The sequence below is a fragment of the Ambystoma mexicanum genome, chromosome 13 (genome assembly GCF_040938575.1).
Source record: "Ambystoma mexicanum isolate Mex_15411 chromosome 13, UKY_AmexF1_1, whole genome shotgun sequence".
Taxonomy (NCBI): Eukaryota; Metazoa; Chordata; class Amphibia; order Caudata; family Ambystomatidae; genus Ambystoma; species Ambystoma mexicanum.
The window spans coordinates 579,405,546-579,418,499 of record NC_090938.1 but is presented as its reverse complement, the minus strand read 5'-3'; the positions used below and the strand labels follow the sequence as shown (position 1 = coordinate 579,418,499).

At 47.4% G+C, this 12,954-nt stretch overlaps 1 protein-coding gene across 1 annotated transcript in view; it reads left to right on the top strand.

Annotated features, from left to right (window-relative positions):
• Nucleotides 1-1,584: 1,584 nt before the first annotated feature.
• The window catches only part of LOC138521507 (ras-related protein Rab-18-like), a 609,882-nt gene continuing 598,512 nt past the window's right edge, over nt 1,585-12,954 (top strand). Inside the window, exon 1 of the mRNA XM_069634405.1 lies at nt 1,585-1,813. Coding sequence (XP_069490506.1) covers nt 1,746-1,813 — 68 coding nt within the window. The 5' untranslated portion in view covers nt 1,585-1,745. The remainder of the gene's footprint in view (nt 1,814-12,954) is intronic.

Sequence of the window (12,954 nt, the reverse complement as noted above, 5' to 3'; positions counted from 1 at the left end):
GTGCTGGTGGGTCCGGGCCCATGTTGCTGGATTCTGAGGCACCGGCGCCGGAGAGGACGGTGTTGACATTTTGGGAGGGTTTCGATGGTGTTTCTGTGATGCCGGTACCACCGTTTCTGGCATGCCGGAATGCTTGTGCATGACAACATGCGTAATCATCCGGAGATTCTGGCACCACAGGTTGCCGAAAACAGTGGCACCGGCATGTCGGAAACTGGGATTTCTTACTGGCATACTTGTAACGAGGCCCAATGTGTTAAAAACTACTAGGTGAAGCCATTCATCAAACTGGACCAGATTGGCCAAGAGTCTGGCCCAATTTGACCCAAAAACTGGACCACACTAGAATGTTGGGCTTGCACTTTGTGCATTGCCTTATAAGCCAGTCCTAGCCTGCTTGGTGGGTAAGTCAACTGATTCCATGGCAGGTGACAAGCCAAAAGCATGTACGGTGAGAGCTATGGGTGATGTGAAAATGCAGCTGGCCAAGCACCAGCAACATACAAAGCTAGCCACAACACAGACATGCCAACCCTCCCTCCCAATTTAGGCAGGTGACTCCTGCTTTTTAAATGAAAAATGTTGCTATTTCATACATGCCAACCCTCCCGATTTAGACGGCAGACCCCCGATTTTTCAGTGAAAAATATAGCTATTTTTCACATTCTCCCGCCTAAAATTACTGTAGCCCCAATGCATTCCTATGGGGAAATGTAGGTCTCCCGATTTTCCCAGTGGAAATCTCCCTCCCAAATGGCTCTGAATGTTGGCATATGCTATTTTTCATGTTCTCCCACCTAAAAATGTTCTAGCCCCAATGCATTCCTATGGGGAAATTTATTTCTCCCGAATTCTCTCGTGAAATCTCCCTCCAGGTGCCCCAGAATGTTGGCATGCATGCACACACTACATGATCAATGCTGGCAAATACTGATAAAAATGGGAATTGTTGCGTCAAAACTTGAGGACATGTGACGGTCTAATGCGCTTTCAGTAGGAAATCATGCTGCTAATTCGACACAAAGGCCAAACATGTCTTGAGGGCGACAGGAAGACTCCCCACGCAAATGTCTCTTAAGGTACACTAATGACTACCAGTTGAAGAGTTGGCTTCTGAATCCTTGGCATTACTATAATATAACTAATAAATGATGCACTGCCACAACACCAAATGTCTGGAATATTGGTTTTGGCACAATAAACACCCGAGTCATATTTTATAGATCCAGAATGTTGTTTCCCAGGTTGTACTTCAAAACTGCAGGGCATTGGCTGTCTCGTGAACGTTGTTCGTGAAAAAAAACTGCAGTGAGATTTTATCACGTAACCCCATTGTCAGGTTTACGAACATGATCTAAACTTTTGGTCATGAACGTGACAGATTTTCTAACTGCGACATCGCCCTTGCCTTAAGCATCTTCAGAGACATAAGTCACGCGCATGAGCCAACAACAAGTGAGGGTTAAGGCCACGTGGAGAAAAATATTGACGCCAGTCAAATAAGTACTGTCAAGTACGTCACTGGGAGCCATTTTCGAAACAGGCAAGGAGTAACTACAAAGCTGAAGTGGAGCAACACTCTGCCTGAACTTGTTATGGCTCTTGTGCGGGACATGACGCCGCCCACCAACAGGAGTCTAGCACCAGCATAGACGGACTGGACTTTCCAGAGTCCCAGCTGGAATAAGATTAACAAAGTTCCTCGTGAAGTATTTGGTAACGGTGCTGCATTATAAACTCTGGACATGGAAGATGTGGCGCTGACAACCTTGAAGCTACTTATGATAGGGGAGAGCGGAGTGGGCAAATCTAGGTAAGGAATCTACGGGAAAAGGAACACCTATGTTTCACTCGGCTTTCCCGTAATAGTCGGTCTTCTAGACGAGAAATACGATGCATTCCGTGACTCCTATTTTTGTTATGAAAGCTCTGATTTGTTTTGACACTAGGCGACTAGTCTTATTAGTTATGATGTGTTGATTTCCTCTTCCATTTGAACATATGAGAATACGGTTTTCTTTTTTGAAAATCCAGACGACAATTTGGAGTTACTTTATTATTAACTGTAATGGAAGTTCCGCCATTGTAACTTATTATGTCTTGTTAAACAACACCCCACCTTGCAAAAAAAAAATGCTTGATTACTTACTGGCAATCTTCATTACTCCTGATCCTACTCTTCCTCATCACAGTACGTATATTTGATTCTCTCAACTCTGTGACAGGCGCCCTTCTCCAACTCTTTTCAGGCTCTTCCCCTTATACATGCCAGCACCTGGGAGCAAGATGTTTGATAAAGAAAGCAGGAGAACTGAATTTTTCCATTGGATTGCATTGGGGTTCCAATTATTGTAAGTGAAAAAATAGCAACATTTCTGATCGAAAAATCATGAGTCTCCTCTGTAAATCTGGAGGGTTGGCATGTATGCTGTTGGCTTGTGCCAGGAAAAGGAGGACGCATACGCAGGAGGGCTGCATGAACATATCTTTATTCCAATTACATCAAACGTTAACTGGCGCTCTCACGCTTTACCCAGAACTCCCCTTCCCTAACCAACGTCACTGACGGCCGCCTCCATGACGGGCGGGGCTGGCATTAACCCTTCATTGTCCGGTAACGCCACACCCGGACAAATGTCCAAATGTCAACTATCACTCTTCAACCAGTCTCACAGGCTTCTTAATTGTCCGGTGAGGTCTCCCTTCATAGGCTTCTGGCCCGGCCAAGTGTGGCAGATCTGACCCCTGCTCTCTCCCGGGTCTCCTTCAGGGGGAATCCATAAGTCATCTGTTTGAGTCTGTGGCTCTGGAGACACCGGTTTTAGAGGAGCCTCGGCGTCTTCTCTCTTGATGTAGTGTCTGAACTGCTGGCAGTTCCTTGTGATGGCTCTCTCTTGGTCTTGAGCAGTGACCATCGTCCCTTTTATGGCCGTGACTCTCATGGGGCTCGGAGCAAAACACGGGTCCGTCTTGCAGAGCATTGGTTGCTGCACCCGAACCTCGTCGCCTATTTGGAAGGCTTTCGGCGTCGCATTGCGTCTGGCATCTGTGTCTCGCTTTGCCTTCTCTTTTCCTTCTGCATCCCTCTGCAGTGCTTCGGCATCAGTGGGCTCTGCAGCAGCCGGATTCCGAGGAATGCTGGTGCGTACTTCATAGCGAAACCTGAGCTCAGCAGGTGTCTTGTTCGTGGCCTCATGTGGCATGTTTCGGTAGTCTCTGAGGAGCCGACATAGTGCTTGGTGTGTGTTGACTGTTTCGATTTTTGCCCTCTGGATCGTCTTTTTGATTGATGCCATGAATCGCTCTGCCATTCCATTTGCTTGCGGGTAGCGGGGGTGATTATCATGTGCTGAAACCCTAGGTGTCTTTCCAGGGTCCCCAACTCATGTCCACAGAACGGAGGTCCGTTGTCAGACTTGATTACTCTAGGAATCCCCCATTCGCTGAGTATTTCTTCCAATACCGCCGCCACCTGTGGGAAGGCTGTAGTGGGAACGCTTTTCACTATCGGGAATCGTGAATGCTCGTCGATCAGGAGGAGGAGATAGTCTCCTGATTCTGTGGGTCGGTAGAAGTCCATGGTTACTCTTTCCCAAGGGTGATCGGGTATTTGCGTGTGCTGTAGAGGAGCTGGGTTTTCGGCTGGTGATGTGCACTGGCAGGCGTGACAGTTTTTGACCCATTCATCGACGGTAGCATCTAGGAATGGGAACCAGACATGGCATCTTAATTGTTTCTTTGTGTTTTCAGCCCCGCGATGACCCCCGTGTGCGGTGCAGACAACTTCGTTCCTCAGCGCAGCAGGTACCACAAGTCGGTACCCCCGAGTAGGATGTTGTTGTCTTTTACGGCTAGTTCATTGTGCACTCTCGCAAGCCTTACAATCTCCTGTTTGCATACCCCCGGGTGGGCCAGCATTGCTCTCCGGTGATCTCTCCATTTGCTGGTCGTCGTGAGGCTGATGGCGAGGGCAGTCGTGGGATCGGCGGCGGATGCAGCAGCGACCGTCTCGAGCGACAAGGCAGGTGGCAGTGAGTTTGAAGCAATGTATTGCACGTAGGCGATGTCCCTTTTGCCTGTCACTAGGGGCCCCACCGGGTGCCGCGACTGGTAGTCGGCAGGGTTTAGGTCACCTCCGGGCCGGTGAATGATATCCTAGTCATTGTCTTGAAGACGTATGCCCCATCGCTCGATCCTCGGCGACATCTTGGTGGGAGGGTTTCCAAATAGGGATAGGAGAGCCTGGTGGTCCGTTATCAGAGTGAATCTTTTCCCGATCAGGAAGTTGTAAGTGTTCCAATTCCCAGACCGCAGCCAGGCTCTCTTTTCCCGCCTGGGAGTAGGCAGCCTCAGGGGTCGACAGTGCCCTGCTCGCATATGCCACTATGTGTATCGGGTTGACGTCAGCACAAGTGGTCTGGGCAAAGATGACTCCGAGGCCCACAGGGCTTGCATCCACAATTACTTCTGTGTGCCACAAGGGGTTGAAGTAGGCGAGGCGATGGGCTTCCGTGAGGGCCTGCTTGATGCCCATGAAGGATCGTTGACATGCTGGCGTCCACTCAAAAATTGTATCTTTTTGCAACAGCCTCCGGAGCGGTTCTGTGAGGGACGCATAGTGCTCTATGTATCTGGCGCAGTATCCCGCCATGCCTAGGAGCGATCGTACATCAGCGGTCTGCTGTGGCTCGCCGAGATTGCTGATCGTCTCGACCTTTTCCGGGTCTGGCATCATCCCATGGCTGGAAAAGATGTGTCCGAAAAAATGTAAGCTTTGCTTTGCTGAAACGGCATTTGGCGATGTTTAGCGTGAGACCAGCAGCTCGCAGTGCTTCACAGGTGGCATACAACGCACTGTCATGGGACTCTTTTGATGAGCCGAAGATGAGGATGTCGTCGCTGTAGTTCAAAGTACCCTTTATGGGTCTGATGATCTGGCGGACTGCTTCCTGGAAAATCTCGGCTGCGGATGAAATTCCGAAGTTTAACCTCCGGACCCAATAGTCCATCATGGGTCATGAAGGTAGTGATCGACCTGGAGTCGGGGTGCAACTCCAGTTGATGGTAACCTTGGATTAGGTCGAGTTTGGAGAACATCTGAGCGTTGTTTAGCTGCACTATCATGTCCTTAATGTATGGGCCCAGGTGCCTCTCGCGTTGAATGGCAGTATTGGCTACCCTCATGTCTACACACAGGCGTATTTTGCCTCCTTCTTTCGGTACGACCACAAGTGGGGATACCCATGGCGTTGGTCCAGTCGTGGGCTCGATGATGCCATCACGAAGCAGTTGTTGGAGTGCTTCCGACACCGCCTCCTGGAGGTGAAACCCTACTCTCCTCGGATGTTGTGGCACAGGTCGCACGGCGGGGTCTATGTGTAGCCTGATGGGGGGACCTTTGAGTTTCCCCAGACCTGAACATATTTCCGGGAATTTCTGCATGATGTCTTCTTGTGTGATGAGCTTCTGTGGTTGACTGCAAGTGATTGCCCCGGCGTGCCTTTCCGGGTTACGATTGTTCGTAGTGGCAGTGTCGCCGGGCTTTACATGAATCTCAATCAGTCCCAGGCGAGAGGCTGTGTGGTAGCTAAGTAGACCTCTACTTCTAGTGAGTGAGCGAATGATGTGGATGGTCGTGTCTACCTGGCGACTGTTCAGGAGGAACCAGCGTGTGAAATGTCCAATTGTCTGCAGCGGTGTAGCGGCTCCCAACTGGAAAATTTGCGAGTGCGACGGCTCAAGCGTAGGCGGGTTTGGCATCCTGGCATAGTCTTGTTCACCCATAATGTTTACCGTGGCACCAGAATCTACCATGAACTGAAACAAGTTGTTTCCCATTTTGATTGGGGATTTTGGGGGCCTCTCTGGCTTCCTCGAAGTCCAGTATGAGGTTGACATACTCATCTGTCCCTTGTGGCCTTTGCGTACATTGATTGAACAGGTATCATTCGTAGTCCCGATTCACTTCAATTATGAGGAGTTTGTCCAGCGCTTTGATTAGTTCCGCAAAGTTGTTTTGTTCGGCTGCGGGAATTGTTTTTACAATGGTCTTAATCTCACCCCCACCAGGTTGAGGAAGATGTCTCTAATATTGGGGGAGTCATCGTCGCCTGATCCCCTCACAAAATGTTGAAAATCCTCCATCCACTCAGTCCATCTGGGCCCTTTTGTAGCTTGGGGCGTCAAGTTGAATGGTGGCGGCATCCGCAACTGTATGGATTTTGCTGCGTGAGTAGGCTAGGGGGAAGGTGGATTGCTCATGATGCCAGTAGAACTCGATCAGCGTCGTTGAAAAGGGCGAGCTGGTGTGGGGTGCGGGCGAGCTGGTGTGGGGTGCGGGCGAGCTGGTGTGGGGTGCGCTATCTGTGGGAGCACAACATTGGCAAATAGGTGCTGTGACCCAGTGAAGGCGTAGGGTGGATACCACACACAGGATTGGCTGGCCCACTCACCCGTGTATGGAGGTCACAGCTTCTTGATGCTAGCAGCACCGCAGAAAACGGGTGTGGTATGGCCCCCTCTGGGTGTGTATCCATGCGTGTCCAGACAGCATGCTAGATGTTGGTGTTTGCCGGAAAACAGTGGGCACGTGCGTGTGTTGAGGGACCTTGCACACATGTGAAAACTAGTGACACGGCTTCCTGCCGTGTCCAGGCGCTGCACTCTGTGCACGAGTCACGTCGTGGAGAAGGAGGAAGTAGTGGCCGAGCAGGCAGTCCAGGGCCGCGGCAGTGTAGCAGCTGTCTCGTTCGCAATCGTACGTCATGTTTATAGTCTTTTGAAGGGAGGGCCTGGTGGACTGCCAGGTTGCCACGGCCACGAGCCCGCACTCTGGGCAGAGGAGGAGGAGACATGGTGGGCAGCTGGAGTGGCTCCGCACACTTGTGTGAAGCGCCCGCTGCAACGGGCGAAGGAGGAGGAAGCACAGTGGACTGCCGAGGAGGACTCCTGCGTATTTCAGGACGAGTCCTCGTCGCCAATGTTGGCTTGTGCCAGGAAAAGGACGCATACGCAGGAGGGCTGCATGAACATAACTTTATTTATTCCAAATACATCAAACGTTAACAGGCGCTCTCACGCGTTACCCAGAACTGCCCTTCCCCAACCAACGTCACTGACGGCCCGCCTCCATGACGGGCGGGGCTGGCATTAACCCTTCATTGTCCGGTAACATATGCCTTCATGGGTAAGGCATAAAGCACTAGTTTTCCTATGATGCTGCACTTTAATCTCATAGTAAGTTATCATACATGCCCCAATCCATTTGTGAGATGCTAGTCCAGCCCTGGTCTTAACTTTTGCATTCTGCGACTTGTAGTTCTGATGTCCCATGTTATATTATGTCCCCAGGACTATAATTCCCACACCACAAAGTTAAAAATAAGGACTGTCTAAGCATCAGGCCTATATACAACAAAATGGACCGTTGGATCAAGGATGGCAACACACTAATCACTGACTATTTTCTCCCAACAGTTTAATTCAAAATTTCAACAGACGTTTTGTGGTACAAAAGCAGCATAGGTTTTTCTCAATCATATGTTTGATTAAATACTCTATTCAAATTCCTCCATCGCTCACAAGCATACATAAATCCTATTTCTCCATATTAGCACATGGTTCCATAATACATATAACCATCTAACCTAGATTATTTACAGTGTTTCTAGCACCCCTTTCTGGTATAAATGTGTCTATCTGTGCAAACCACAGAAGATGTTTAAGTCGACACGTGTTTCAGTCGGTTACCCTGGGCTTTGGTAGGTAGCCCTATATTGACCCAACCTTCATCAGGACGGAAGCTACATGCAAAATATGCCTTGCTTCAGGCTAGATGAAGTGAGAGAAATCCTCTTACCATCAAGCTAATTCATTGCCATCCTATTTATTTAAACACAGTGTGTGTTTGTAACTTTATTCATTATTACACTGAATTGTACTCCCCTCTAATGTTGATCTTGGAGGTAGTACAAAACTCTTGGCGTTGTCCCAAAAACTCAGACGAGTCAATGCCTTCTGCACTGAGCCTGAAAGAGGGGAAACGGGAGGATGAAAAAGCATTCCCCTATGTTCCCAATTTTCGCTAAAGTGACAGTTACAGGAAGTGTACTCATTGATCTACACACACTACAGCTGCTTGTGACTGGATCTTCCAATGAGATAACTCGCCGGTATATTATTTGCCACGGTTAATCGCGAGTATGCTGGAGCATCAGCTTCCTCGCGTTCCTGATCCTAATATCAAGGGGTCACAAATGCAATAACATAGGTGTCTCTATTATCCTAGACAAAATGGGTGCCACTCTAATTGTGGCCATGTCTAATCACACTAATTACACCCCCCTCTGTGGTGACCAAATATAACCAAAGCACTCATTGGACTGCGCAACGTTGCACGTCTTCTAGTTGGAACTTCTTGTTGAGCCTACCGCTGGTGTGGTCTTCTCATCTATAACACTTACTTCCAGTGTGCAACTCAGTCATCCCGACGCTGGGATATAAATGTCCTCGCACTTGTGATTGTAATGTTCAGGGGACAGAAAAACTGTAGAGGAGGAGCCAAGTACTCCCACCCCCCCCCCCCGCCTCCCCCCTCCAACTACCTTGCCCATATTACCTATAGAATGGGAACCAAAGTATGTGACGTATGCGGAACAATTGAATCAGCAGAGAGCAGCTTATGATAGATGGACCGCGTCAAGCGCCAATATACATATATACCTCTATAGATGCATATGGACAAATAAAAGATGATGTTTCCAGTGTACGTTATAAAGCAGTGCTCAACATAAATAAGAAGGCCTCACTTCAGTTTGTTACAGTTAAAAGCATGTTTTAATTGCACGAATGAATCTCAGCAGATAGAGATAGGACAGATTATCAGACAGGACTTGGCTGACATTGGATACAAATTGTGTGAAGGAACAAGGGGCTCCTGTTGAGGAAGCTTGAGCAAAACAAAATACGTCATAGGGCTATTGAAAGAATATTAAATACATGAAAAAGCTCGATTTCATGGTGTCCACTCACGTGGAAGGAAGAAATTGGACGACCGAGGTGGTCACACCTACGCACGAAGGCTGGCTGTGCCTACACTACTTAAAATTCTCAGAGCAAAGAACAAAGCCTAGGCCAAACTTCAAAGCACTAATTGACACTGGACTGTTGAAGTGATAATTGATTGATATAATAATTGGTGGGAGCTGGTTTCTAGATGAGCCCACTAGCACCTGGATGTTCAGTCTGCATGCTGCTGAACGTAGGTGGAAAAGTACTGATGGGGGGGTGGGGCGTAAGCCAACCAATTGTATAGGACCATGTAATCAAGGGACCTATAGTTTGTGTAGCCAATGGGACGTTGTGTATTTAGTGACGTTCATAGTGGCCATGTTTAGGGAGGGCTTAGTTGCCCCACCTGATGTTAAGCACCCTATCACTTTCCTTCACGTTTCTATACTGATATGGAACGTATGCGTAGACATTCACATAGAACCAGTCACTCCCTCCGATAGGTTTTGTAGTTTGCCACGTAGGTAGTGATGCAGGTGAATGTCAATGATGACAATTTCATGCAATCGAACCTCAGTTTTTACTAAGATGCATTGAGTAAGAGGATCAAACTGCTGCTGAGGTTAGTTGTACTCCCTGTTTTATATAGTTGTTATTAAAATGGACTCCCCTTTTGCCAAACTGCCTTAGTCGTTTTGATTATTGATGTATGAATAAAATCTGCATCCCCATCCATCTCCAGGGTATTGCTACTCATCTTAAAGAGCTGGAAGAACCCAGTTCAAGAGCATAAACGTGACTGTTGCCCCGTGAACAAATTACTGGAGCCCCATGTATTAAGACAAAAACCCCACGCATGAGTCAAATGCTGCATATATTATGCTATAACCCCCAGGGCCGATTCTCTGGACTGACATATATTACAGACCATTAAACCACAGGCACGTGGAGCTAATCTGGCGATGACTCTACATAAAATTGAACAAAGATGGATTTATTCACTTACATACGACACGGATTGAACATAGCGGTTCAGTGGAATAACCTTATAAGCGCTTGATATGACGCAAGTCCCACATGACATCTGGGGGTACACATTATCCAAAGTAGCACCTGTCCCCTAAAAACACTCAATGATAAGAATAGTGGTGGAGGACAATTATCTACACTGATCTAACGTGCCACACCTTCACCGACCTCGCACGTAATTCCGACTTCACACTGAACGTGGGTGAGGGGGATCGGGTTTGGATATCCCCTAGACAGGGATGGACTATATGGGGCATTACATGGCTGGCGGGTACCTCTGTGCACAGGAACTCTGTCTATTTTAAGATATTGGGACCGGGAAAGTGGTAGTCGCCTGACCATGATGGTTTTTAGCGATGTGGGAGTTGGTGAGCAATCCCACCCTACATTTGAAGGGACTCGAGAACCATGCCTGAAGAATATCTGGTCTGGCCGTGACATAGTTGAGGTCATTTGTCCCCATCAATACTCTGATCTACTCACAAAAATAGGAGTCTGTAACTACACAAATATAACACAGTCCGATGTAAAGATAACCTTGTGGTTCAGGGAACTACATGTCCCATGAACACCAGAGACCTGGTGATGCGTTCAAGGTGGTCCAATTATCTTGAATGGGTAAGACTTCAACAGTTGCACTTTCCGGAATATGAATAAAATGTGCAGCTATGCGGAATGAGTAACGTGGACTGCGAAACTAGAATGCCACACTCCGGATGGAATTCATTTTGAACACTCATTTTTTACATCTATGATGGCAATTAATTTGCTTGATTGGGATGAAATATACCGAGGCATATGTATATTATCATCCTTGCAGTGCAAGTGTCAAATTGTTTACAGAGATGTTTTCTACTTTTTGCGAGAAGGCGCACGATTCATTGTTTTTTACAAACACTCTGCAGACATGGAAGGGCAGACCCTGAGACGCCTGTAGTATGACCGCCATACACGAGATTACACAGTGCTAAGCAGTCATTATTTTTAAACGTTAGCCTTGAGATTCAAAAGAGATTAGAAATGTATAATACCATAAGGCTAAAACAACATGATGGTACTGTAGATGGCTAGGTCGTGGCCCTAAGATACATGCAAGGGCAGTGTCAGCCCACAAGATCGTCCCTGGGGGTTACAGCATAATATATGCAGCATTTGACTCATGCGTGGGGTTTTTTCCTCAATTCGTGGGGCTCCAGTAGTTTGTTCATGGGGCAACAGTGACCTTTGTGCTGTTTTTCTGTCCCCTGAACATTAGAATCATAAGTGCGAGGAAATTTATATCCCAGCGTCGGGATGACTGAGTTACACACTGGAGGCCAGATTTCCTTCAGGCATGGTTCTCGCGCTCCTTCAAACGTAGGGTGGGATTGCTCCCCCACTCCCACTTCCCTAAGAAACCATCAGGGTCAGGCGACTACCACTTTCCCAGTCTCAATGTCTTAAAATAGACAGAGATCCTGTGCGCAGAGGGACCCGCCAGCCATGTAATGACCCATATAGTCCATCCCTGTCTAGGAGATAGCCAAACCCGATCACCCTCACCCACGTTCAGTGTCGGTGAAGGTGTGGCACGTTAGATCAGTGTAGATAATTGTCCTCCACCACTATTCTTATCATTGTGTGTTTTTAGGGGACAGGTGCTACTGTGGATAATGGGTACCCCCTGATGTCATGTGGGCTAGCGTCATAACAAGCGCTTATCAGGTTATTGCACTCAACCGCGATGTTCAATCCGTGTCGTACGGTGTCAAGTGAGTAAATCCATCTCTGTTCAATTTTATGTAGAGTCATCCCCAGATTACCTCCACATGCCTGTGGTTTAACGGTATGTAATAACTGTCAGCCAACAAGTTCGGCCCTGTGTCTTATAGTATAATATATGCAGCATTTGACTCATGCGTGGGGTTTTTGCCTCAATACGTAGGGCTCCAATACTTTGTTCACGGGGCAACAGTGACATTTGTGCTCTGTTTTCTGTCCCCTGAGCATTAGAATCACGAGTGCGAGGATATTGTATTGTATTTATTAAGTTTATATAGCGCTTTATGCAAAAGCGCTTTACATTTCAACAACAAGAATACATAGGATAATAGAAGCATAAAATTACAAGACATGAAACAAACCATCAAAAACAGTATACAGAACAATTTACAGCGGATAATGTAAGAGATATAGATCAGGGGAAGGAAAGAGGGATGAAATAAGGGAGGTCGGGGTAGGGGAGAAAGATGCGATTACACGGGGACGAGAAGTAGGAATGGGGAAGAAAGGAAGTTTTAGGGAGGAAGGATGGAAAGAGGAGGAAAAGAGGGGATAGGAGAAATTTAAGAGGGATGTCAGGACGGGGTGGTGAAGAAGAAAAGATTTTCAAGGATGCATGAAAGGAGGAGTACGAGGAAATGGAGCAGATGGAGAGAGGAAGAGAGTTCCTCTTAGATATATATCCCAGCATCGGGATGACTGAGTTACACACTGGAAGTAAGTGTTATAGATGAGAACACCACACCAGCGGTAGACTCAACAAGAAGTTCCAACTAGAAGATGCGCAATGTTGCGCAGTCCAATGAGTACGCTCCGGTTATTTTTGGTCACCACAAAGGAGGTGTAATTAGTGTGATTATACATGGCCACGATTGGAGTAGCACCTGTTTTGTCTAGGATAATAGTGACACCTATGTTCTTGCATTTGTGTCCCCTTGATATTAGGATCAGGAACGTGAGGCAGCTGATGCTCCAGCGTATTCGCGATTAGCCGTGGCAAATATTAATATACTGCGAGTTATCTAATTGGAAGATTCAGTCAGGAGCAGCTATACGGTTTGTAGATCAATGAGTACACTTCTGTGACTGTCACTTTAGCGAAAATTGGGAACATAGGGGAATGCTTTTTCATCCTCCTGTTTACCCTCTTTCAGG